Source organism: Daktulosphaira vitifoliae, unplaced genomic scaffold, assembly GCF_025091365.1.
Source record: "Daktulosphaira vitifoliae isolate Bord-2020 unplaced genomic scaffold, ASM2509136v1 Scaffold_4, whole genome shotgun sequence".
NCBI classification, from domain to species: Eukaryota; Metazoa; Arthropoda; class Insecta; order Hemiptera; family Phylloxeridae; genus Daktulosphaira; species Daktulosphaira vitifoliae.
The window spans coordinates 33,077,876-33,105,670 of NW_026099575.1; the positions used below are offsets into that span (position 1 = coordinate 33,077,876).

At 24.2% G+C, this 27,795-nt stretch overlaps 3 protein-coding genes across 7 annotated transcripts in view; 2 read left to right on the forward strand and 1 right to left on the reverse strand.

The window, feature by feature from the left end:
* The window catches only part of LOC126905748 (gamma-1-syntrophin), a 35,112-nt gene extending 33,439 nt beyond the window's left edge, over positions 1-1,673 (forward strand). Inside the window, exon 11 of the mRNA XM_050685757.1 lies at positions 57-1,673. Coding sequence (XP_050541714.1) covers positions 57-167 — 111 coding nt within the window. The 3' untranslated portion in view covers positions 168-1,673. The remainder of the gene's footprint in view (positions 1-56) is intronic.
* A 678-nt stretch (positions 1,674-2,351) lies between these two features.
* LOC126905747 (transcription elongation factor B polypeptide 3) lies at positions 2,352-12,026 on the reverse strand. Of its 2 annotated transcripts, none has more exons than XM_050685756.1 (9): positions 11,941-12,026; positions 5,492-6,290; positions 5,165-5,298; positions 4,936-5,078; positions 4,771-4,865; positions 4,512-4,711; positions 4,279-4,425; positions 2,543-2,708; positions 2,352-2,487 (listed from the first exon to the last, which is right to left on the reverse strand). In XM_050685756.1, the coding sequence occupies exons 2-9, from the start codon at positions 6,285-6,287 to the stop codon at positions 2,420-2,422; spliced, it is 1,749 nt and encodes a 582-aa protein (XP_050541713.1). In that variant the 5' UTR covers positions 6,288-6,290; positions 11,941-12,026; the 3' UTR covers positions 2,352-2,419. The 2 variants fall into 2 exon arrangements, with proteins under 2 accessions (XP_050541713.1, XP_050541711.1); XM_050685754.1 differs by lacking the exon at positions 11,941-12,026 and adding an exon at positions 7,613-8,038.
* Positions 8,519-27,301, forward strand: LOC126905745 (protein phtf). Of its 4 annotated transcripts, none has more exons than XM_050685750.1 (18): positions 8,519-8,738; positions 15,708-15,769; positions 15,894-16,033; positions 16,378-16,598; positions 19,145-19,319; positions 19,469-19,538; positions 21,419-21,586; positions 22,848-23,179; positions 23,394-23,488; positions 23,558-23,866; positions 23,948-23,993; positions 24,061-24,183; positions 24,248-24,431; positions 24,488-24,716; positions 25,049-25,144; positions 25,204-25,347; positions 26,027-26,122; positions 26,286-27,301. In XM_050685750.1, the coding sequence occupies exons 2-18, from the start codon at positions 15,738-15,740 to the stop codon at positions 26,433-26,435; spliced, it is 2,610 nt and encodes an 869-aa protein (XP_050541707.1). In that variant the 5' UTR covers positions 8,519-8,738; positions 15,708-15,737; the 3' UTR covers positions 26,436-27,301. The 4 variants fall into 4 exon arrangements, with proteins under 4 accessions (XP_050541707.1, XP_050541709.1, XP_050541708.1 ...); XM_050685751.1 differs by lacking the exon at positions 8,519-8,738 and adding an exon at positions 14,449-14,614; XM_050685752.1 differs by lacking the exon at positions 21,419-21,586.
* The last annotated feature ends 494 nt before the right edge of the window (positions 27,302-27,795 follow it).

Consider the following 27,795-nt stretch of genomic DNA (forward strand, 5'->3'; position numbering starts at 1 on the left):
TATTTGCTTATTATATATTCATAATTTTAATATGGCAATCATTTGTTTATTTTTAGGAATTGGTTTGTCAAGATTTGCAAAGTTTATTATTTTGTGTTCATGCTTTTTTGACTGCAAAAGTGGTTTCTGTGGATCCATCCTACTTAAATTTAGAAGGAAAGCAATAAAATATTCTTGGAATATTCATTTTTTTTTGGTATTTGCATATTTTTAGTTGCGTAACTAAAATATGCACATAAGAAATGTTACTTTAATATTATTTAACAATATTTCATTTTTTTTTTAAATTTGGTATACAAGTATACTTGTAATATAAAATCAACGAATACTCAAAATTAATTTAAAAGGCTCAGCAAATTTTAAGGTGTTTCCATTTATTTTTTACAACATTATTTTCTTTGATAATTGTAATGCTCCAACTTTTACATTTTAAATAAACAGTATTAAATTTTATTAATTTTTTATTATTGCACATGGAATAATTATCTTGTTATAATACAGAAGTCCAATAAAATAGTTTACTTTGTACCAAGTTATGATGTATAAGTAAACAGCTGTTATTTGTAGAATTTGAGCAAAATTTCCAATTAACCTTAAATAATATGTCTTGAGGTGAAGTTTATAATTAATAGTCTAACTAATGGAGTAATTTATTATTTCTTTCTTTATTATGCATTATTATTAAATGCATTAGTCATTAACTATTTACTTCATTATATTTTAATTAATATAATTTATTACATACTTAGGTAGAATACTTTTTCGAATACCTTTAGGATAGTTTTTATGAATTATATCTAATCTAATATTTATTTTATATTTTATTTATTGAATAAAATTGATATTCAAACATTTTATACACTCACATTTGTACAATGAAATTCATTTTTTTTTCAAAGCATTTCTAATTATGATATAAATCATAAATCACCAAATATTTAAACTTAAAAAATGCTTATTTTTTAAATAAATGTGATAATTAGAATAAATGTAAATCCCACCAAATCTTCAAGTATTGAAGTATATCTAAATTGCATGGTTTAAATCATTATTCATTTCTTTTATGTTAAATAAGACTTCAAAGAAGTATTTCCTGTGTATTCTGAAAAGTGTCCTGCCAAAGTATGATATATAATATAGTAAAAAGTATTTTATTTTAAATGTAATATTTTTGCACTCTCATTTAAAGTTATCTCAACTTGTTTTTTTAAAACTTTTTCTTCCTTAAATTTCTAACATTTTGTTGTCTAAAAGATTAATTAATGTGTTGTAATTATGTAATTTCCAAAGTAAAATTTATTAAGTTTTTAATATCCATGACAATTGTACAACACAGGGTAGATGAATAAAAAAAATTAACTATTGTACTTTAGATTTCTTTATAATTATAATTTATATCTTAAGTAAAAATTATACAAATGTTGTGAAATAATGTAATGATCATTTATGAAAGAATCTTTTTTCGTCCGAAGATAAACTGTATGGTTTGTTGTCTTTTAAGGTTGTCAATATATTTGTTGTGATTAATTAGAGCTAATTTTTAGATATAGTTTTGTTATTTTATGTTATTGAAGTTATTTGTTTGATGCAATACTTTGTAGTCGGTACTAATAATCAATTATTTGTTACTTAATAAATAAAGTTATCAATATTTTAATTATAAAAAACTTTTTTTTTATTCAATCTTTTTGAAATTAAAGATTTTTTTTATTATAATAGCTCTAGTTTATATATTTTTAATATTAAATGTTCAAATTATTGATGAATTAATCAAATTACATCAGCCTTTTGGTGTTTAATATAAAATTATATATTATCTATTGATAAAATTATATTTTTAATAAAAATAAAAAAAAAAAATAGATAATAATAGGTACATAAGAATAATTTTTTTATGTAAAAAAGGTCTACGTAAAAATTATAATAAAAGAAAAAAATTCATTAATTACTAAAAAAAGTACATTTATTCTTTATTGGACCAAAAGTAATATTTTAAGTCATAATAGTTTGAGAGTATGTCAATATTTCAAATAATAATTGTTTTATATAAACATGTAAATTTCATAGAAGCATGAAATTACAAATATAACAAAAATCAATAAATATTCCAATTTTAGTTTACAAAATTAGTTTTACCTAAATTTAGGTAGTGTAGTATTAAAATGGTATATTTTAAAAATCACAACAGTGAAGTCCATTTTACAATTTTAGTCAAAATTTAGCCATATTTACTGCTTCAATTTATAATTGAAACAATAACAAAAATGAACTAAATTTTTAAATTTAATGGATCACAGAACACATTTTACTCAACACAAAAAATTACTATCTAACTGTAAAATATATACAGACTTCAATGAATACCAAGTTTTTAATTGAGGCAATTTTCCCATAACATTTTAAAAATTTAGTTTTAGAATTAACGCTTGTATCTTGTTCTAATAAGCTGAAGAGCTTTCTGCATAAGAGGTGCTTTTTTCTTTTTAACTGAAATAAATTGTTTTTTATCAATAGTATTCAAATTATTTTTATTTTTACTTACTTAAACCTGGTGCAGTAGAATTAGTAGAAGAAAGTGAAACTGCTGTACCTGTTGCCATTGCCGTGGATTTTTTATTAGCAGACATAGCCTCAACTGTAGAATTTTCACCCATCATTGATTTATTGATAATATTACGTTTTATGTCAATAGACGTTTGGTACTTCGCCTATGTTTTTATATTAATTTTATTTATTATTAATTAAAACTATCCCTTTCAAAATTTTGAAGTAATATAAATTTTTTTATATAAGACTATATTTTTTTACTAAATTTAGTTTTCTAAAAAATATTCCTTAAGTTCTATAAAACATGGTGAATGCTGCCCCTCTATTTCTCTTAAAATAATAATTGTATTAAGAATACTAATTTTGATAGGTATTTTTCAGTTTTATATATTTATTGATATGTCAACTATTAATTATTATTTTCAATTCATCTCTTATACCTTAAAAGGATGTTAAATTAATTTTTTTAAATTATAACATACATATTTAACCACCTATAAAATAAAAAATTATCTAATTCATTAGATAATTTATTATCTAATCTAGATCCAATGAATGATTAACTGGTTGATAATAATTTTTGACCCATTATTTCGGAAGTTATTATTTATTTTATAATTTCACGGGCAGAAGCCCTTTTTACAAATAATACAAGTACATAAATACAATAATACAAGTACATAAATTAGGTAATCGTACCATAAACAAAGATATATACTAAAAATATGTAAATTAATTATGAAACGCAAAGATAGAAATACAAAATTAATATGAAAAATTAGGGTCAGCATTGGCATTAGACATAAGACGCCTAAGTGATTCATTTTTTGCATAATTAATTAGGTAGTGGGAGACAACAAATGGAGCATTATTTCTTGTTGCTCACTGAGGTACTCTGAAACATATGAGGGATAATAGGCATGGCGAATCAATATTGCCATTCAATAAACAAATTAGGAAATTAATTCCAGCATTGTGTCTACGCTTAGCTAATGAGGATAGGCCAAGTAAATTCGAAACAGGGGCATAATCGTGAATAGGACAGACTATGTTGAGTGAATAGCTGACAAAGCGTAGGAACTTTCGCTGAACTCACTCAAGCTGTAGCGAGCCCAAGACAGTATAAGGATCCCACACTACACTACCATATTCTAGAATAGGTCTGACTATAAAACAGAATAGTACTTTAAGTAAAGGTCCTTGAAATCTTTGGCCAAATGCATAATAAAACCTAACACTTTAAATGCTTTACAGCAATTATCCATTATATATACTTTCGTTTGGTGGGGGGACAATATTTATTATTAAACATATCTCAATCATACCTCTCCTACTCAAAAAAAATGATCAGAATAAAATTATATAAACATTTTTTTCAATTATATCATCAAAATCAAGTAGGGGTTCCTATTAAAGTATAAGTTTTTCATCACTGATGAGATGAAAAATATATTTAATGACATATTATTTTAATTGTTTGAACCAAACAATATTCATTATGGAAATAAAAAATATTCAATAACTTTTATGAAAATGAGTGTCTTATTCTTAATTGATCACTCTATATTTCTATATTATAAGTATACTATTTGTTCAAAAATTTTATGGTTATAGAAAATAATAAAGTTATTATAGTTTAATTAAAATTAAATTTTTATCAAATTTATAATAATTTGTATGGTTCAAAATAGAAACATCTTAAAATAAAAATGATTAAAATTGTTTGTATACCTGTTTTTTTGCAATGTTCCTAGGTGGTTTAACTGCAGTATCAAAAAAAGCAATTTGTGTTTTTCGTACTGGTGTAGAAGCTGCTTGATTTGCATTAATATTTTGCCTAAGTTTGGCTAACTTTGTCTCGCGTTCTTCAAGACACCTCTGTAAAATATTTAACATTTCTAATAAAGAAAATCTACTTAGATATAAATTTTAAATAATTTAAGAAAGTTATAATAATAACTTACTACATAAAAATCTCTCCATGTTTCACCATTGTCTGGTACTTTATTCCTAAATTCTTTTTTACAGTGAAATTCCCAAAATTTTCCTGTATCTTCTATCAAGTAATTATTATAATATTCTAAAGTATACAACTGATCAGGAGTGGCATATTTCAAAATTGGTTCAAGAATAACAAAAGGAACTCCACCAGTATATTCCAGAGCTATAATATAATTTATTTTATTGAATAAAATTTGTAAAGATAGTAAACATTTTTTTTACCATCCAAGTTGTCCTTTATAATTTGAATACAAATGTCATGTAACTTAGGAACTTCTGAATAATACGTGCTCTTATTTCCAGAATAAACTTTTGTTCTATAGAAAAGTAAATATTGGTCATAAAAAATTTTGTAAAATGTTATTCCTAAAACTATCATATGTCCACCTCATATTTTTTGTGGTCATTATTGATGCTAATGGATCAATATCTTCAACTACTTTTTTTTTTTGTTTATCTAATTGAGGTAACGGCTTATAGTTAGCAATGAGTTCTTCAGGATTTAAAGTCACTGGTTTCAATTTTGATTCCTATAAAATATGACATGTATTAATAGTTAATAATTTATTTATTAATAAGATTATATAATAAATAATTATTATAAAATATTTTTAACTGGTAGAGGAGGGCTTATTTCCCGTTCAGATGAACTTGATCGACTGGATTGGCTTGAAAAGTCTTTATTTTTGGATTTAGTACCTTTTTTTTTTCCAACTTCTATACCAAGTAGAGCTTCTTCAAAAGTTTTAGCTGAAATTTTTTTTAATAAATTATTTAAAAAATAAATTTTAAGTACTCTTAGAGCTGAGAAGTACATTAAAATATTTTTATTTTATATTAGCTGATAAAAAATTGTTATAGAAAGATTTGAATAGAAAAATATATTTGATTAACTCTAACCAAAAGAAAGATTATTACAGAAATGAAAATATTAAGTACTTACAACTATTATTAGAAGATTTACTTGTGGAAGGTTGTAATTCACTAGTTTTCTCTTTTTCATATTTTTTTGATTCATTTTTGTCTTTATGACTAGATTTTGTTTCCTGTTTTTCATTGTAATGTTTAGAGACTGATTTATGTTTGTCTTTTTTTGTATCAGAGTGAGACCGTTTCTTTTCTTTTTTGACATGAGATTCCATGTTTTTATCTGAGTATTTACTGGACAATTCTTTATTAACATTTTCATTTACTCCAGAATGACTTTTATGTTTTTTACTATCATGCTTATCAGATTTATGTTCACGTTTGACTTTTTTTGAGGAATTCGATTCATTGTGCTCTTCTGTTAAGCTTGAATCATATTCCTTTCGTTTTTTACCATCTTTTTCTTTTTTGCTTTTTTTATATTTAGATTTATCATGATGATGATGTTGACGAGGTAACTCTTGATCACTATCATTACTATTAGTTTCAATGGGTATTTCAGGTTCAGGATTTTTATTATAGTAGCTGGTTGATGCAACACTAGAAGTAATACTTTGGTTAATTTGAAGTTCTTCATTATCATTTGTTGAAGAAACTTCATGATGCTCGTCTTCAGAGTTATCATCTCTTTGATAAAAGTTTTCTGATTCTTCTATTTTGACAATATTTTTCCATTTAATAACTAAAGATTTTGCCGCCTCTCCAATATTTCCATCATATTTTCTTAAACTGTTAACTACACGACCAATACCAGTTTTTTGTAAGTTTTGGACTCTAATAGGAAGGCGAGTAAGTTTAGTAATACAATACATTATCTGGAAAATAATTAATCATAATTTTAATAATTATCTAATATAAAACAATCAAATGAATAGATTTTAGATCAAATATAAAAAAATTGATTTGTTTTATTAAATATAATTGAATGCAATAGTTAAATATATTATAACATAAAGAAAATGTTCTTATTAATTAAAATAAGACAGTAATTAAAGCATATACATAAAATATTTAGTACATAAATGAGCTTATAATACATTTTAATAGAAAATTTGATTTTTATATATAAAACTTTTTACAATTGTTGGTTTAATTTTTAAAAATAAAAGCTTTACCTAAGTATACTTTGAAAAATAAATATATCATTTTCATCAAATTTATCAAAAAATCATTCAAAATTATATAATATAATAAATTTATGATTTTATTTTTTTAAATTCTTCTATTTTATGTAACATAAATATTACAAAAATTTTCTTAAACCTAAAATCTAGAAATATTTAAAACATTATTTTTCTCATATGGCCAAATAAAATTATATAATTTTAAACAAAACGAATTTATTATTTATGTCTTGATTAAAATTTGTTGAAATCCAAATTTAAAAAAATAGTAGTTATTTTTTCCCCAATTGAACCATTTATTTACTTTAGTAATATACATGATTTAAGTAGATGATTTATAAAATTTTTTTTATTTATATAATTCTGAATATATAGAGAATCGTATAATTGAATAATACATCTTTATTTCATTTAAATATTAAATTTAAATTAACACATACAAAAAAATGTATATATATTATATATTACTAAATATCATGTTAAAATTGGGACACAATATAAAACAAATGTTTAAAAACATTAAAAGAACTTAATTATATTAATTTCAGTGTGAACTCCAAAATACATGATCTTTTTATTTTATTTTTAAATTTGATTAATAAAAAATATGTATAGAACATATTATGTATACAATGAAATTAAATAATTTTTCTTTTAAAATTGCCAATTTATAGATTTTTTGTTTTTAGCTATCTATCTTACATTGATTTTTAATGGGTAGATAATAATTTTAAGACAAATACTCATTGAGATACAATCATTTTAATCCATGAAGTAGGTATGTAGCAAGAGTATGTACAGCTCGTATAGGTGTATATTTATAATAAATAGTTCACAAAGAAACAGTGTCCCAAAATAATTACATTGAAATGATAATTGTACCAATGTTATATGAGATGTCAGTTTGATATATATATTCCTTCCTGTTTATGTATAGTATATAAATATGGATGGAACAGTAATATTAATTATTATATATAATTCATGTGAAAATTAATAATATTTAATTGTACCTTTTCATTATCATTAGCATCACATGCTCGATTGATGTGTCTCTTGTAGTGTTCAATCACATCGTTCACTGAATGTACGTTCGAACTCATCGTTTAATTTTTCAAAATATAATAATAATTATTATTTACAAAAAAATACAATTGTTATTATGAGATTGTTGCACATCGCCAACACATTTCTCAATACAGTCGAGATCAAATGATTTACTGAACGCTTAATAAAAATTAAAAGTATGCGATAAATAAAACACTAATTTACAAACAATCCAATACGAAACGTGGACGGATGTGAGAAGAATGATAGACTGGATTGGGCTTACGAGTAAAAATTTAGGAAGCAAAAAGTATTACAAATACACCAATTTATCACAGGATAGACGTAAGCAAGGGCCAGCTGATGAAATTTTTTAATGTGAAATTGATGAAAGTGATAACGGCGTCTGGTATGAACCTACACACAAATTATACAAATAAGAAATCGAATGATAACGTTAATTGATAATTGATTTTTGACAGGTCGTCAATTAATGATTTAGTTGATGCTTCGAATTGTATACGTATATTTTAATATAATTGAAATTGAATCCTTCGGTTAAAATAGAATAAAACATGTTAGTGATTTCTATGTAGAATGTTCAATGTTTTTATAAACTACGCATTAGCAATTTTTAAATACCTAGTCTTATTATATTTAAGAAGTGTGTGGTTTTACTTTGTAAATTTTCGTTATAGGGACCTAAGTATCAAAAACATTTCTGAATATTATGAAGGGAGAGTAAGCATAAATTTAGTGCGAAACAGGGACATGATAGGAATATTGTTACTATGTTCATATTGTTTGAAAAGATGGTGGGGATTAATTTATATTATCTACGACAACAGCGCTGTTATATTCACTTTATAGTGATTTGTTTCTAGGGTCGAGAAATAAAATTGTCAATTTGGCCCCCCCTTCCCAGCGAGGTAGTTATCCGTTCGTTGTCAATTTTTCTTGTGTGTTTACCTATGTGATTTTAAACGATAATAATTTGAAAAAGTAACCAATCGTGTGTCATGTTAGTTTTCTAAAATATTAAAATTCATTCACACTCCATTTAAATCATTCGTTGTTCATCAAATTCGCTCGGTAAGTGTTCGATTTTTTTTACCTCTTTTGAATATGTTTAGTAATGGATCAGTTTTTAGAATTTACCCTGAAGGATAATTATGACATTGGAATAGGATTAATTTACCAAACGTTTCCTGCATGTACACATATTTTGTTTAAATGCTTATTGTCTTGTCTAGCACTTTTCACTTGTAATATATATGTAATATAATTAGTTATATCACAATGATAATGCGTCTTTTTGATTAAATTTTACTATTTAATTTGTGATAAATGTAATCTATGTTTAAATTAAAGATTTCATTAAAAAATAAAAAATATTTATTGATAACACAACTTTCAAGAAATCTTAAGATAAATAAAGGTTTAGGCTTATAGTAAATAATCATTGGACTAATGTTAATGACCTTATATTTTGTAAAAAGAAATAGTTTAATACTACACTATTTATTATGCAATTGAATTGAGCTAATTTTCAGTAGGTATTGAGTGAACTTTGTTATTTTAAGATGTGGACAAAGTTAAAAATATAATGAAAATATTTAAAACAATAGAATTCAATGTCGATTTTTTTTCTTTACACTAATAATATATTATGTATTAACTGGTATAAATTAATAATTCAAAATTTTATCATTTACATCTTATGAATGAAATAATAGAATATTATATATAATTTGATAGGTAATTATAAAGGATATTAAACATTAAAAAACATTTAAAGTAACTTTTTTTTTATTGTAGATTCATATATAAATATTTGAAACCAAATGAATAAGAATAGTTGCATATGTTTTTTTTTTTACAAATTTTTAACTTGTTATTTTAACCAAAACATAATTCAGATTTTTATAGTTACCAATTTGTACTAATATTATAGCACCGATGAACTAAAATTATAACATGTTTAAAAAAATCTCAGATAATTTAACTTAATGCTTGTTTTTCTTAACAAACAGGTGTAGTGGCACTTATATTGGTTAATATGATTTTCTTAAAATTTTATATATATTAAAAACTTTTTAATATATCTATTTACTTATATAATACAAGGGTTTAATTTAGTTGGTTTAAGTTTTTCAATTTGTTATAATTAGATGCAATGGAAAACTAATAAATATTGAAAAATTTCTTTTTTTAAATATGATTTTATAAAATATGTTATCTAAACATTATTAAGTAATATATTTTACATATTTTGTTCATAAACTATTGAATTATTATTCAATAATTTATGATTGTTTAAATAACCCGATTTTTTTATTTTACTAGGTTCTACTAAATTGGAATGAAGATATAAAAAAAAAAAATAAATTATTAATTAGTAATATTAATTTTATTGTTCTTAAATTATATAATTGAAATTATTGTAATTTTGATTATATATACAATTCTATAATATGTATGAATAATAAATATATTATTAAATAATACAAATAATGTACTTAAAACATTTCTTGAAAAACATAAAACATAAATATTGTTACAAATAAAGTTGTATAACATTAGCAGTGTGTTTTTTCTCATAGAGACCTAAAAATTTCACCCAATTAACAGTAAAAATCATATACATATACAGTAATGTTTAAATAAAACAGGATCTACAGGTGTCTCAAATCTCAGAGTGAGGATAAATGCAGTCCGTGTTACAAGTACTTTAATATAAAGAGTGGATATGTAGTAAGAGAGGGTGCAGTTTTTATTAATGTATATATACTCTGTCCGTGTTCCATACTTAATCTATGTATTAAAATACTTGTCCTAAATTTGTTATCAATTCATCAAAAATTTTTGTAAGAAAAAAACTAAAAAATGACTATTTTGAAATTTTGAAAAAAAATTTAAATATTTTTTCTTATTAGAGATAAATGAATTTGGAATTGTAATAATTTATTATTTTTGTTTGTATCAATTTGGAGGGTGGGGTTTGTGTAATTATGTCATAGAATTATAGAGAAACTTAGAAAAAATTTTTGGTTTAGGGGGAAGAAACCCCAATAATCTCTCCCAATGTTATAACCTTGGTAACAACACTTCGTTAAGTTTTAAGTAAATTTATTATTAAGTTTTAACTTGTAAAAGTTGATGATATATTCAGAATAACTTAAGAAAATGTATAAATGCATATAATTCCTGACCCTATAAATAAATTATAAAATATATACTATTAACGTATTTTAGAAAGTAATTATTAAAAAAATAAAATTCAACATAATTATAATTTAATCAAAAGTTATAAATGTTAGTTAGACCTGAGACACTCTGTATTATTATTTTGTGAAAAATCGTTGAAGTTTCTCATACAATCTAAATTATTACTGATAATTTTAACATGAATCAATATTTACCATTATAAACTAATATACTAATAAACTATTATAATCATTCTAAACTAATATACTAAAATGTCAAATTGGAATAAAAACTAAAAACAATCTTGTATTTGAGCTTATTAAAAATTACCAGAATTATAATTTCAGTTGAAGTTATTGTTTAAAAATAACCAGATATTTGATTTATTTAATTCACCTTAGGAATATCTCAAGTGTATAAAATAAAGTGTTTATTATTAATTTCTAGTAGTTTTTTTAACAATAGAACTAGTTTAAGCGAGGCTAGATCAAAGACTAATAGGGACAAAAAAAAAATAATAATTTACAAAATTTCTTAATAATTATGTGGGTTATAAATTTATTCCTATTATTTTCTAATATTATAGTATATTTAAAAAAATGTTTATCCAACAAGATTTTTATAATTTTGTAAAAAATTTTAGAGTTAAATTCTCATTTAAATTAAAAAGAGTACCGTAAAAAAGTTCTAAACTTTAATTTTGATTAATTTATTTTTGTGACAATTACATTTTAGAAATTAAAAATAAAAAGACATTTTTTTAGTTTGCATTAATTTGATTTGTAATTGTAACATGTTACAAAGTAAAATGTTGCTAAATACCTTTGCTTCAATTTTTTATAGGTTGTAAGTTTTAAGGTTATATTAAGATACTATACATTTTTTCTATAAACCGCTTTATTTTTTTACTGATTATTTTATCAAATATTGATAAAAGAAGGTATTTTTATATTTATTGTATAAATTAGAAGTTTTTACATCAACTATTATTAATCATATGTATTAAAAAAATATATATATACACATATTTAAGTATTCTCGCTAAGCAGGATGTACTAGAAACTAGAAAGTAAAAAAAATTGATTACCTAGATATTTGTTTTTTTCATTGTAAAGTTGATACGGTAGCTTATCAATACATTTTGGAGGCCTTATATAATGTAATCCTGTTAAAACCATCCAAGACTTATATAAAAACTTATTTTAATACACAAGTTATGCAATTAAAATTTCAATAATTTTCTAGTTTTAATTGACCTTTATTAGACACAAAAAACTGGAACAATTGAACTATTAACAACAGCTTTTTATTATTCATGATAATAGCTGATTTTATAATATTATTTTCATTATGAATTTCAAACATTTTTCAGATTTGATTTTGATGAAAGATTTATAAATTGACATTTTATCGCTTGTCCTATTTTTAGCTTTTAATGTTTTATTTTACTGATTAAAATAATTGTAACTTTTTATAAAATGTATAACTGCCTAAATACATGTTTAATATATAATTGGGTAATTCATAACTAAGTTTTTATTTATTTAATTTTTAAATAATAATTCATAAATGAATTAAATTCATAAATGTTTGTAAACATGATATTTTATTGCAATACCTTAATTATTCGTAAAACTGCTCAGTATTCATACCATGAACTTGAGTTTTTTTTTTTTTTGTAACTAGACCTCTTGGTAATGTTTAAATATAAATTAAGAAAACGTTGGCGTTTGTCGTACTATTGTGACGTGAGTTTATACGATTTTTTTTATATTTTGACAACTTGCGTGAAATAGATTAACTGCTCATACATAATTGTTTAGAATGTATTTATTTAAATTTAAATCGCCATTGCTAGTACCGAAAATTTGTTTAAAATTATTTTACTTAAATTGTAATGCATATTGTGATTAATTTCAAATGACTAGAGAAATTGTGTAATTTGAAATTGTTTTTTAGGACTTAATTTAAAGAAACCTGTTTGTATAAGAAAATATGTGTAATAATAAAATATCCACAATAATTTAAAGTAATCTAGCTATTAATATTTATTTGTTCTGCTATTTTTAATATATTACTCAGTATGATTATTTATGGAATAATTTTTATGTTTGATAATCAAAGATTAATGATTGAAAAAGGATGATAGAATACTATGTACTTGGATAATGAATTATTATTAGTGTCATTTTCTGATTAATGACGTACTTTGGTGTTATCGAAAAGCTATTTACATGGTTCATCGAGTGCTAAATTGTAGAGCGTGAATAAAATGTAACATAATGGAATTATTTGTTCATTTGGGAGTTGGACAGATAATTTTATCAACATTTAGAATACTTCTATGACGTACCTATTCAATTTAACAATACTTTTTTAAATTTTCAAATTTTTAAATGAGTTCATATAATGAGTGTATATTAAATGTTTATCATTAAAAATATTAAAATAATTCTTTCAGATATATTAATACCTAATGTTTATATATTCGATTTACTTCAAACTTTGTATTTTGAATACTTGTATCATGTTTTTTCATTAAAATCATGATCAAATACTATTAAACATTTTGCGTTTACCATTTGTTTTGTTGAATATTTCATTAATTTTGTTATTAGCATTGTCAAAAACATATAACGATTTCAAATGTAACCTTTCCATTTAATGTACTCGCCTTGTTAACAACTAGTATTGTATAAGGAATTTCTGTTATTGCACAGTGTACGAATAAAAAAAGAAACGTACGTTTTGGCAAAAACAAAACCTCATGAATGTGTTAATTGTGCTTCAACTGTTGTGCGTGCCATCCGGTTTGAATTTAGTTATGCGAATCAATTTATCATATGAATAAATGACATTATTTTAATAATCAAAAGTATTTTGATTCTTAAAGGCTTCTTTAGTTGACAAATGACGAATAATTTAATCCATTTTACGTATAAAGGCGTTTGTGCAAGCAATCTAGTTGTTCCTTAAAAGCGCAATATAGCGGAACAGAATAGTCACCTCTGGTCTACTAAATGATTTTGAATAGTGAACACTAACGGTATGCCGTACCACACCGTGCTACTCTCAATTTATTCTAAGGCGTCCTACTTAAAACGTATACTGTTAATCATTGATCTAATGTAATCTTAAATTGAGGTTTTAAACATTAATAACGAATACAGCAAGGATTGGTTATCACAAAAATAAATAAGTTATAATTTATATGGTGCTGTTCTTGTAGAATTTATCAAGTGGCTTCATTTTTATTGCTAAATACAATATTTATTCCTCTGTGATGTTAATTTTCATCGTAATATGTGAATTAAAAAAAAACATTTTGTTTAGATGTGTTGACTATTGTCACCTAATAATTTGTATCACTACCATTATATGTGTTAAATAAAAAATGTTTCATGCAATATAGATGAGTATATATTCCAATGAATTAAAAAAATAAAAAATAGTTTTTCATAAAAGGTCATTCGATTATACTGGATCAAGGCTCAGAAAAATATTTTATAGAGATACGTAAATAAACAATGTTATTAATGACAGTTTGGTAAATTTGTTCAATTCGATTAAAATTGAACCAATAATGCGACCTGTTTAAATATTGTCAAGTTTGAACTAATTTATGAAACAAGTGTTCAATTACGTTGTATTGTGTATATCCTATACAAATATAAATTGAATTATCCACAGAAAAAAGAGTTGACATTTTTTGTGTAAGATTTCGTTTTTATAGCAGTCCAATGGATTTATGTCAAATTTTGGTAATATTTTATTTTGTTATTTATATTTTCTCCCGGTTTCATTCTTTTCCCCTCGGTAATTAGGTTGTGGTCATAGTCGATTACTATTATGACTATCGTTACGTTAGTGTAGATGCTTTTTGTTTGGCTAATCGCTAGAATTTATTATGTCAGACATACCTTGTGTCATTTAAGAAAACGTGTAATATGATAATGTAATTGTTCTTCTATTCTTTTGTAGCAATGCATGGGTTCATAACATATGATAATTACAAAATTGTTGTTAAACCCGAGTTGCAAGAATAGGTCTGGTTTTCGCAACGAAATACGCGTTAAATAATTTATTTATGATGCTTTTAATAAATACATATCAACTGTTTTTTTGTTTATAAGTTCAAACTTTTTTTATATAAACGACTATCCAATAAATAATTTACAGGAATAATGTATTAAGCTCGGTTGCACTCTCTGTATTTACAGGGTTCTAGATTAAAAAGAAATCAACATTTAAAAATAGTCATTATCTTTTATTTAGTTAAATAAAATCCGATAAGAGACGTATTATTTTATCTTAAACATAATACTTATTGTGTGAAATTTAATTTATGTTGCGTGTAGTTTAATGTCGTAAATCCAGTTAAAGCATTTATCCGATTGTTTTAGTAAATAAAAATGCTGACCTCTAATTATGTATATTAATAATAACTGCGTGATAAGTATTATGAATGTTTAGTCGTCGCTACTTTAATACGTTTTACTGTAATTAAATTTCTTAACGTTATCGTTTGTATTATTTTTAATGGGAATTAAGCGATTTTGTTCGCAAGATAAGTTTTTCTTTGTAAGCAGTTGACATTATATATAATACTCTATGTACATATTATTTATTGGATATAAATTATTATACTAACGATTTTTATCGAAATATTTCTCGTGTAAATAATCAATAAATAATTAATAGTATATCTGAGATGGTACGTATCAATTGCACTCAAATAACTTGGCTTATATAGTGTGAGAAATTTGATTTTTCTTTCATTTGCAATAAAAGGTCAACGCGAACGGAACTGCGGAAATTGAAGAAATAAAATAATTAGTTTTTATCTTTTTATAGATCGAGTTACGAAAGTGAATCTGTTGGGAGATGGGATGTAATGTACAAAAGATAGTCACGTGGTAAGTATAAATGAGCCGTGGTGAGAACAACTTAATTATCGTGTTTTGATGTAGAAACACGTTTCTCGAGACCTTAATGTATTTAGCATGTTTGATGATTACACACACTTGTACTTGTTCTAAGGTATCAAAAGAAAATTGGAACTTATGATAAACAACAGTGGGAGAAAACTATCGAGCAACGTATTCTCAGTGGATTCACCCATGTTCCCAAGAAAAATGCAAAATTAAAGACTGATCTGATCGATGTAGACTTGGTTAGAGGTGTGTAATGGCATAATTTTCATAATCGCGATTGTCATATTTGTAACAGTGTGCTTAGTAACCTTGGCCTTGGTTTATGCTATGGCCCATAGTACTTGCTTGCATATGACGTACAATCAAGCTTTTGTGATGCTGTTGCCGAGGTTAAGGACTATTGATTTAATTCCCGGTATGACCTTTCCTGCGGCCAAATAAAAATCAATACTCCTGTAAAACCGACGCAACACCGTTTCTTACTCTCTTCTACTCGCCTCGTTGCGCGCGAGATTTTTTCAAATTTATCCAAAATCATTACTGTAAAGTATTTCAGTTTATATATCAGAGTCCGAATTTTTTTTCCACAGGGTCGGCGTTCACTAAAGCTAAACCAAAACATGGGTTCTTTACGGTAACTCGACTGGCAGTGATCCGGTTGCTACTTTTACCGTGTTACTACAGCTGGTATGTGCACCAGACTTCATGGCGGTTATTTCTATCACTGCTGTTCCTGTACGTGTTACAATTGGGAAATATTGTGCTGTTTGGTTACGTCTCGTGGGTTTCTGTTGAAGAAGACGTATCACCGGTAATATACGAGTGACTCTGATATAAATGATTTATTTAAAAATTATTGGGTTGTTTTTATAGAAGCGTGTTTGCAGAGGAATAGTAACTAACTGTACAAGAACATGATATAGCAATTTGTTTAAGTTAAAAATACTTAAATTGCATTTTTTTCCCGTATTATGCGAAATATAAACACTGAAATTAGTAATATATGTTATCGTAATAACTAACATTTTTATTAAAAAAATTAAAAAACAGAATTTAATTTCTTAGATAAAAATTTAAGGCTAAGGTTATGGAAAATTGACTCCAACATAAATATAAATCTGCGATTGTATTCTATAAAGACGTAGTTGATTTAATACAGCGGAGTACTTTTTATGATTATATTTATAGCCAACAAGTGATTGATTTTCACGATAACTGCGAAAATAAATGACTCGATCTAATTAAGTTAACCGACGATTAAATAATTATTAATTAATCACGTTTGATCTTATTATTATTTTTATTTAGTGTGAAGAGTGGTATTCAACAAATTACATTCTATTAGTAGGATTTTTGAATTTAATATTCGCTTCGTCTGTTCTAAAAATATTGATACCCCTGGACTTAACCTAGTTCATTTAATTGAAAAATATGTGGAAATGCTTTGGCAGTTAATGATTTAATACTTCGAATTCCTTCCCTTCCTATTTCAAAAAAAACTTATCGCGTATTGAACATTCATAAATTATAGTAAGCCTGATATTCACTTGAAAACGTGATAAAAATAGGAAACAGCGTATTATTAAGAAATTTATATATGATGGTAATTTATGACGTTATTCTAGTCATTTAATTATATACTAATGTTCTGGTGTTAACTTTGTGTGAAGTTGTGGTTATTTTGGATAGGTGACTACAGAAATGATTATTGGCAAGAGTTACGATTTGAGAAGCATCCAATAAATAAACACAAAATTTAAATAAAATTAACAGACTTTTAAAGTATAATTTAATTTTTATATCGACATTTTCCATTAAATAATGACAAGAGAATTGAATGAATTTAATATTACGTGCTTTTACTTCTACGGTAATAGGTTTTTATTTTGACTATTCACAATTACTTAAAAAATTAACAGGAAATGATAGTGAATTTATAAACAAAATAAATGATAGTCAGTCATTTTTAAGTAGTTGCAATCGTATTATCTTCTCTTATTTTAGTGCTTTATAAAATACGCTGCAATTTTATTTTTATTTGTATTAATGTTCAAATTTTTTATTTATCATATTTTCTAATTAACTAATAAAACAAATTAATTTTGTATTAGTTACAGCGGTGTGCTCAGGATTTTGTCATAAGAGGGGATATTTTAAAGAAATTATTTCACTACCTTCTTCGCCTCTTTTGAAAATATCAATGGTTATTAAACTTAAAGCTTGATGCCTAGAATGAATGAATAAATTATGATATGTTAATTATACATCAAACTATTTATTTAATCTATTTTATTATAGAACGATTTTTTTAATATTTACCATTCGATTTCTCCTAAAATAATAATTATTTTAAGAAAATTCTTTTTGGAATCTTTTAATTTTATGTATTTCTTAATTTATTTATTACTAAGTATTTTTTAATTCATCCTTTATAAAGACATCAATTTTAAATAGCAACGTACATATTTAACTAGTCTATATTTAAAAATGGAAATACTATCTGAAGTACTAGTTTATTAAATATTATGTATAATGCTATTAAAAAAATAAAAGTTCATACCTTTATAAGGTATAAGGAATAAATTATAAAAATATTTAATACTTGATAAATCAAAAAGTATATGTATATAAAAAATACTAAAAAGAATATTCTTAATGCAATTATTGTTTTAAAAGAAATTGATTTAATAATTAAAAAAAAGTTGTCTTGTATACAACAAATGAATCTATATTTATATTTACTAGAATTTTTTTTTTATTGAACGTTTCAACAGTAAGGGTATAATGTCTTTACATTTGGTTTTACATATGTTCATTTCAAAAGTTGTTCTAGGTTTTAAATTTATAATTTAATTTTTATGTCTGTATAACTTAAGAAATTAGTGATTTTGATATTCTTCATTGTGAGGGCTTTTGCTGTATATAGTGGCATGGTTAAATTTGGTTGTATTTGTATACTCCTTGACTATGTGATATGTTTAGATTTTTACATTTTATAAAAAAATCAAATATCTACTCAATTTATTTTAATTATCTTATATGATAATAACTATCTTATTTTGATTTTTGACAAATAAATTGATTTCTAATGTTAGTGTTGTTTTAAAATTAAAATAAAAGAAAAAAAGTAGTGACAGACAAAAAAAAAAATAAATAAAAAATTAACACACATGATAAAATTAATATCTTCTAAGCTTTGTATTAAAGCTAAAACAAATATAAATTATAATTTATAATTATTAACTATTTGTATAATATGAGTTATGCTGAATTCTTTTTCAATAAAAAAAAGCATTAAAACACAATTTTTAATGTCAATAAAATTAAAAATATGATCTAAAAATAGTTTTTTTTTAGTTTGTTTCTTTAGGAGAAGTGTTAAGTCCATTGATCATGATGTTTATACTGAGTATTGTTCACTCCCAAATTGTTTCAACCACTACTATTTCTAAGAAGAACTTCCTGAAAAGTACCAGATCTCATAGCCCTCCTCGTAGTAAAAGAAGACTCTCCACCTCCATAAAAACAAAAAGTAATAATTCATTAACATTATTAATTTCAATTTTAATCAAGTTAAACTAGTTACCTTTTAATTTATTAAAATTCAACCTACATATATTGTAAAAAATGTTTGAATATATGAGTATATAGAGTGATTTTGTGTGTGTATATGTATTTTAGATATGACTGAAAACATCCCACCTTTAGTAACTTTCTCAGATAAAATATATTTGAAGCGAAGAAACAGAATGTAAGTATTAAACATTGAATACTGTTCATATACAGGTGGATCACAAAAATATGGCAAATCCAATAACTAATCAAATGATCATTTTATTAAAATTTTTAATAAAAATTATTATTGACTTGTTAGTTTACATTCAAAAAATATTTTTTATTATTTATTACTAAAAAAAAAAAAATAAAACATTTTTTATATTTTCAAAATGTTGAAATAGCTATGTTTTAAGCCTTTTTAGCACTTATCAAGTTACAGACATTTTAATACATAGAGTGTGTAAGGAACCCAGACAGAGTATATATACACTACTATGGGCTACATCCACTCGCTCTATTCTCTTTATGTATTATTAAAACTCTAGTAACTCAATAAATATTTGTCTTAATTGTTTTTAACTCGTAAAAAAATTACTGTTAGTATAAACCAAAATACATATGGCTATTTCAAAATAAAAACATTTTGTTTTTATTAGTTCTGATGTTATTTTACTTCAAACTGGTCTAGATCGCTTAGTTATTTGGACTGAAGGAATTGGCTTGGTGTTTAATACTTCTAAATGTTATAAAATGACTTTCATGTATTTCCTATCCTATTCATATTAAGTTTACTCAACTTACTATATTCATAATTTCTCTATTGCAGTGATCCTTCTATAGTTGTCCTTTGGTTTTGTTTTACTCCTACTTTAAATTTTGCCTTCATATTGAAGAAACTTGTTGCAAGGCTCTCAAAATTTTAATATTCAGAGAATCGTTCATGCATTTCATCTCTCAAAACCTTTAAAACGCCTTCTTTTTTTTTTTGGTTTGCTTTATTCTCGAATATGGTTTGGTGTTATGGGATCCTAACACAACTACAAACTCTAAGATGCTCGAAACAATAAATTTTTGCACGTTGCTGCTTCTATCCTTAATATCCTCCATTCACCTCATGACTTAATTCTTATTCAAAATTTCTTGCAACTTCCTTCTCTACCTGACAGAAGATAAAATTCCAGTATTCTTTTCCTTTCTAAGGAAAAGAATACTGACAGCTGGTTTGATTAATTCTCCTGTCCTACTATCAAAATTGAACATTTGGGTGCCTGCCCGTTCAATTTGTAATACTGCCTCTCTGATTCCTCTTTCCTCTTCCAATTATATATTTCATTCCGTTCTCCCACGTCTAATGTGCACTGAAAATAATGACCCTGATTTATTGCACTCTTATCATATCTAAAGAGCCATTTAGCTATTCTACTTAAAGATTTAAATTTTGATCATGTTTATGTTTTGTATATGTCCTAACTTATATATGTTTCGCGTTTCTTTATTTATTTTTTGTACTAAGTTTACTTTTGTTTTATTATGTTCATATTTTTAACTTTTTATGATAATTTTAAGTTGATTAATTTGCTGTCAAATACATACTGTATTTTTTGGCCTATTGTCCTTAATGTTAATAATAAATAAATAAATTAGTGATAAATAAATATGTTCTAAAAATATATATGTTCTAAAAAGGCAATAATTATTTTTAAATAAAATTTCAACAAAATGATAATTTTGTTTAAGTTATTGAATTTATTATAACTTTGTGACTGACTCCATATTAGCTGTGATAAATAAACAATTTACTTAGTATTAAAAAAAACTAATGATGTTAATTTCTTAGATATATAACATATTTTTAAATAGATATGTTTTATAATTGGTTGTAATCCTAAAATTTGTTTCCAAAATTAATATTAGCAATCATTTCTAATTGTTGATTTTGGTAGTTGTTTGCAACCTATTATAATATATGCACATTATTATGTACAGCCATATGCTTTTGTGTTATTTTTTTTAACAAAAAATTTTATAATGTATGATGTTGGATTTGTTTCATTAATATAATTTTTTATTTAGTGGGGATGCAAGTAAATCACGAAATGTAGCATGGGATACTTCACCTATTAAAACTCGTAGTTGGGTTATTGATTCTTTACCTGAATGTAGTATTCCTGTAGTTACTGAAGAAATTACTACAGATTTACGTGTAGTCAATCGAGAAGAAAAAAAACAATTAGGAGGAGTGTATGTAACATAACAAAGTTCTAATATTTCTAAACTTTGAATCTAAATTAACTGAAATTTATTAACTAAAATTTTTTTAAATAGATATACAGATTGGAATATGATGTTTTGACAAAAATAATATTTTTGTATTAAACAAATATTTTGTGTTAATATTTTTTTTAGTTTTACATTTATCATGTTTACAATTTTGGACTTTGTTAAAAGTTTATTTTAGCTTCAATACAGAGCTGAAAAGATATTAGTTTTGTGTTGGTGAATTTTTTTTATATTTATTCATAAAATTTCACAGCTCTCACTAGATTGATTTTAATGATCAATACATCAGTAGATTACAATTTTAATCTAATTAAACCAATTATTGCTAAAAAAAACCCTCAATTTTAGAAATCTAGAAAAATAATTCTAACTTACTATAAACGTTGTTTTAAGACAAGATTTTTTGTATTTTAAAACTGCTATAATTTGTTTTAATAACACTAATCCTAATAAAATCTTAAGAGTATATACCAAAGAATTTCAAAAAGTCCAAAACTGTAAAAATTGTTACATAAAATATTTTTTGATTAAAAAATTATTAGATTTGTCAAAACATCATAGATTAGTTATGTTTATACGGGATGAACTGTTTATAATTAACTACTCAATTACTCACAAAATAAATACAATATTAAAAAAAAATTGTCCTTTTTAAATTATATATAATTATTGATTTGTCAGCTACTTAATACTTTTTTACATCATCCCTTATAGTGTATAGGGGCATTAACTTTAATTTTTAAATATACATATTTAACTATCTTATAAAATAGAAATTTATCTTATTAAGAAAATGACAAATCAGCAATAACTTTTGATCTAGTATTTTGGATGTTATTAATATTTTTATACCTAGATGGATGGAAAAGTGAAGCTAAGAAATATTTAATGGTATATATAAACATACTCGCATCTCTTCCTCAGTCTATATATTAAAAATATTATACCTTTGGAATTACTGATTCAAAAGTTGTTATTGATCCATAATTTCATATTTTATAATATAGTAAAATATATATGTTGCTATTTAAAAAATAAAGTTAGCGACTCAATAGGTTATGAGGGATGATACTAAAAAGTATATGATAGCTGCTAAATCAAGATATATGTGTAAATAAAAAAAAAGAATATTTTTTTCAATATTGTATTTATTTTTCGAAAAATAAATGGTTTATTATAAACTGATCATCCTTTATAATATAAATTTTTTTTTTTTCTATAGTGATCGTATGGATGTAAGGCCTGATAGATCAAATTCAATACACGATGATGATGGATTTGAAAGTTTAAATGGTAATGGTTCTAGTGATAGTCCAGAGGAAGATATGTTAACTGGTACTACAACATCACATTTTTCTGAAACAACCAGTGCTGAACAATCTAGTAGTACACCTAAACACGAGATATTAGAAACCTTAACGCATCCAGTAACAAAAACCATGGATGATATAGCTAATAAAAGTGTTTCAAATCAAAAGCGTACACAGAGATTCAAAAAAACTCCTATTCCATCCTCTAAAGCTACTATGATTGATTTAGATCGTAGATTATCAGGTATCTAAGTACAATTTAGTATTATGAATAAAGATTTTCTTGTCTTATCTAACATAAGCATTGCTTTTAAGAAAGAACCTTTAAAATAAAATTTCTGTTTAAGGTTTTATATTTAAGCTTTCTATTATTCTATATAATAGAAATAAAAAAATAAAAATGAATAACCTTTATATTATTAAGATGATTAAATGAGGCAGGTTTTTTTTGTTAAAAGCATTCCAACCATCGACATGTTTTCCATATGCTGTTAACTCAGAATCCGAAGATAGTGAACAAGATCTTAAAAATGAAACATTGGTTTCTAATAAAGTATATAATTAGAATTTTAAAAAAAATTTTAACTTTAAATTATTATTCATATTGTTTTATTTTTATTAGCGTCAGATAGTAAGGCGTGGAAATCGTTTGCAAGCTTTACCAAAATCAAACTCTGATGTAGATGAAGGAGATAATGTAGATAGTTCATCAAGTCGACAAACAGATGAAGAAGGAGATGTTTTATCTTCAAATGGTGGTAGTGCATGCCCCCTATCTATGTTGACTGAAGGTACTACCAGTGCTGGTGAATGGATTGGTCAAACAACCAATAGTGAAGGAGGATCCTCTACATCTGACATTGATGTTGAACAAGCTACTTTACTGAGTGATAATAATCTTGATCATCCATTCTTATGGGAATTTGAAACTGTTAGTTTATCAATTAAAAAATTACTTTATTATTATAACTATTTGTTGTTTCAATTGATGTATTCAATTAATTTTTTTTAGACACCTACAGTAATACTTAGCCCAAGTTGTGCTGCATCTGATAGAGGTAAATGAAAATTATCTAAAGTTTTAATTTAATTAAAGTATAACTCATAATAACTGTTTTATTTTAGTAAGCTGTACAATGTGGGAGAAAAAAGAAGTAAAAAAAGCAGATTTATCAGTATTAGATATTAGTTCAGCCATTATTGCTAGAGTAGAAGAAATTCCTGAACAAATGGATTACTTTTATCTTGGTATTATAGTTTATTTATTAATAAATCAAAATTAAGTACATTCTAAATAATAATTAAATTTTAGGTGTTTTTTTGTCTGTGATAATCTCAATTATGCCATCAGGATATAGATTAGTAAATAACCTTACAGAAGATAAACCTTTACCAACATTAGCTATAACTGTAAATGTACCCACAGATTTTATATACCAACACTATATATCAGTTCTAAATACTATTTTCAATGCTGCATTTGCGCCTGTTGGCTGGTACATTCAAGTTATAAGTGAAAAAAAATTTATATTAATTACTTATGATTTTTTAGGGAGAGATATATTGTTATTACAACACTTGTTGAGCGTTTTTGTTTGTCAATGATGTTCTTTTTTCTTTTAACTGTAGCAGAACGCACATACAAACAGCGTTTTTTGTATGCAAAATTTTTTTCTCATCTTACATCATTTAGAAGAGCTCGAAAATCAAAGCTACCACATTTTAGATTGAATAAAGTACGAAATATTAAAACATGGCTATCAATAAGATCATACTTAAAAGTAAGTTGTTATTTTAGTTTAAAGGGGTATGAAAGTTCTTAAAAACTTGTATGCATGCACTATGTTAAAATAAACTACTGTCATTTTTATAGTTTATGATGCAAGTATATCATACAAATTTTTAGATGTGGGGGTTATACTGTATGGTATATGTGTAATATATTATAACACTCATGAATTCATTTAAAATTTTAATTGTTTTTCAATTTAATTAAGTGTTTTATAATTACTCCAAATTACTAAAATTTAAATTTAAATTCCTTTACTGATTAATAATTATATTCACAATTTATATTTGTATCTCAATTCATAATTATAAATTTAATTTTCAGAAGCGTGGGCCACAAAGATCAGTTGATGTCATAGTATCTTCTTCATTTTACATATCATCACTTTTTTTATCTATTCTTAGTGTAGAATTATTAAAAGTAACTATGAAATTGTATGTTGTGATAAATCTCAGTGTTAATAAATATAATATTTTTAGGATACTTTTTCTCTAAGTTCAGAATTTCATTTAGAGTCTTCTGCTTGGTGTATGGTTTTAGGAATTTACTTGTTGAGATTTTTAACACTTGGTACAAAAATTAATAAAAAATATCGAAATCTGTCTACATTAATTACTGAGCAGGTACACTATTTTTTTTTATTTAATTAAAATAAAACTTTATATATTTATATAGTCATTTACTGAATTATATTATTTAAATTATTAGAAACTTATTGTAAATAAATATTTTACAATTATATTTATTCTGTAGATTTAAATGAACATAAATGGATTTTAATCTATGATGATTACTTATAAATATTTAGTATTTCAATGGCTTAACTCAATAGAGTTCATAGTGTACATCTTAGCTCTTTCAATGGTATTTAGCTTTATTCAAAGAACCTAAAGCCTTTAAAAGTTTTGAATAATTGGGTTCAGATGTAAAATCTTTAATAATATGTCAAGAGCATTTTTGGATAACTTAAATGAATACCATAACCTTTAATTAAGAGCATAGTTTTTTTTAAATGTCAATTTGTCAGAATTGTAAATTATTTAATGGTTTATGGTTTAAGTTAACTTTTTTGGTTTATGTAATATAAGCTTTAAGAGACATACCTTAGTGGCTATTTGATAAGGTATATTATATATAATATATACAAATATATTAATTTGTGTTATTTTTGGTAAACAGTGTACATTTTTGAGGTTATTTATTATATATTCATATTATTTTAGTTTGTTATGTGTAAATAAAACATCTTTACATTTTTGATATAATTTTCATTAAATTAAACATTTGTATATGTTATTTCAGATTAATCTGTATTTGCAAATCGAACAAAAGCCTAACAAAAAAGATGAATTAATGGTAGCTAATAGTGTATTAAAATTAGCTGCAGATTTACTGAAGGTAATCATATCATTTCAATAATTTAAATTTTATTGATAATTTTGGAAAACAATATTTCTAATTAAAATGAATTGTAATAAATTTCTTCAGCTATAAATTTGAACTCATAATGACTTAAATTGTAAATAAAATAAACTAATATTTATTTATGAATTATTTTTAGGAATTAGAAAGTCCATTCAAAATTGCTGGTTTATCAGACAATCCGTACTTATTCACACTTATTAAAGTAGTGATTTTATCAGCTCTTTCTGGTGTCCTTTCAGAATTGTTAGGATTTAAATTAAAACTACACAAAATCAAAATAAAATAACCATAGGAATTTTGTTGTATTTATTTTTCTATTTATTTAATTATGTGTAAGCCAGATTCTGGGTTGCCATAAAGTATTTATCATTTTGAAATGCATACTTTTAGTTTCATTGTGTTTAACGTATATTTACTTTTTTAGGTATAATATTTCATAGTTGAATTTTAAAAATAAAATGAGTAAATTTTTAAGTTTTTTATGACTTTAATGGCATACGTTATTAGGTTCACAATTACATTTTTAGGTTTAAGCTACCATTATCTTGGAGCATTATATACCATATGTCTAAGTCTGCCATGTTAATTTTTATATTTTACCTTTATTTTTTAAAGCAATAACCTACCATTGTAATATTACTACAAACAATAATCTTCGTGTTCATAGATGTAAGTAGTTATAGAACTAGTTAATTTTTTATAGAAACAATGTAAAATGTTTTAATAATCAATTGGTGGTTGCAATGACTATATTATTGCAAAGATAGCTAAGGAAGGTTGTTCTGATGTTACTTATAATTTTAAAACGTGATTTATATAATTGATTTTTTTAAAGTTGTACAATATTTTAGCTAATTGTTGTCTCCTAGATATGTTTTTAACACTTTCGAACAATAAAGATACTAAACCACAGCAAGAATTAGTAATTTGGTCATTAAGTGGCTAGGTACTAACATAATGTGCTCCTTAAACTAAATGGGTTAGTGTTTATTGTAACATATTTGTCATCTAAGTAATGAATTGTATTTTAAATACTTCTCTAGATGTACTATTTTTTTTCTATGTATTTAACTCTGTGATCCCTTTGTTTTTATTTAATTATAATTAAATCAATGTTGTTTATTTAGTAACGAATAAATGATTTATAATATATTTATTGAACATTTTATTTCTTGTTTTGTTTTACTTATTTACTTTGTGTAGTTATTAGAATCAATAATTAGCTATGAATTAAAATAAAGGATTTAATTAATAAATATCAGGGTTGTTACGTTTTAAACAATGGTTGTTTAAAATACCAAAAATGACAAAATTTACATTGGTCTGTGAAATGTTTTTAATTGTTTATTTATGTTTTAATAGCTCTTTTTAAACTTGTTTTTTAAGAACCCTGATAAATATGCACAATGTAGCCAAACCAATAATGTTAGATCAAAGAGAATATAAGGAAAAGTATGTACTCTAAGATTGTAAATCGCAATTTTTAAATGAACGAAAAACCTCTGTTCTAGAATTTTTAAAAATTAGAATCTTTAGGTTCAATTTTTTCCAAATTTCTTAATGTATTGTTTTTATAAATTCAAAAATGTATGGAGAGGTTAGCCTTACTTCTAGTAAAAATTCTATCGGCGCAATTGGAAAATAAT

What these genes read in the sequence shown, in the direction of transcription:
- LOC126905745 (XM_050685750.1), top strand. Translation starts at nt 15,738, where the DNA reads ATGGGATGTAATGTACAAAAGATAGTCACGTG. An exon ending in TCTTATGGGAATTTGAAACT is followed by an intron (nt 23,867 to 23,947) that starts GTTAGTTTATCA and finishes AATTTTTTTTAG; the next exon opens with ACACCTACAGTAATACTTAG. An exon ending in CAATAAGATCATACTTAAAA is followed by an intron (nt 24,717 to 25,048) that starts GTAAGTTGTTAT and finishes TTTAATTTTCAG; the next exon opens with AAGCGTGGGCCACAAAGATC.
- LOC126905747 (XM_050685754.1), bottom strand. Translation starts at nt 7,702, where the DNA reads ATGAGTTCGAACGTACATTCAGTGAACGATGTGATTGAACACTACAAG. An exon ending in ATGCTAATGATAATGAAAAG is followed by an intron (nt 6,291 to 7,612) that starts GTACAATTAAAT and finishes ATTATTTTCCAG; the next exon opens with ATAATGTATTGTATTACTAA. An exon ending in GGAACATTGCAAAAAAACAG is followed by an intron (nt 2,709 to 4,278) that starts GTATACAAACAA and finishes ATAAAAACATAG; the next exon opens with GCGAAGTACCAAACGTCTAT.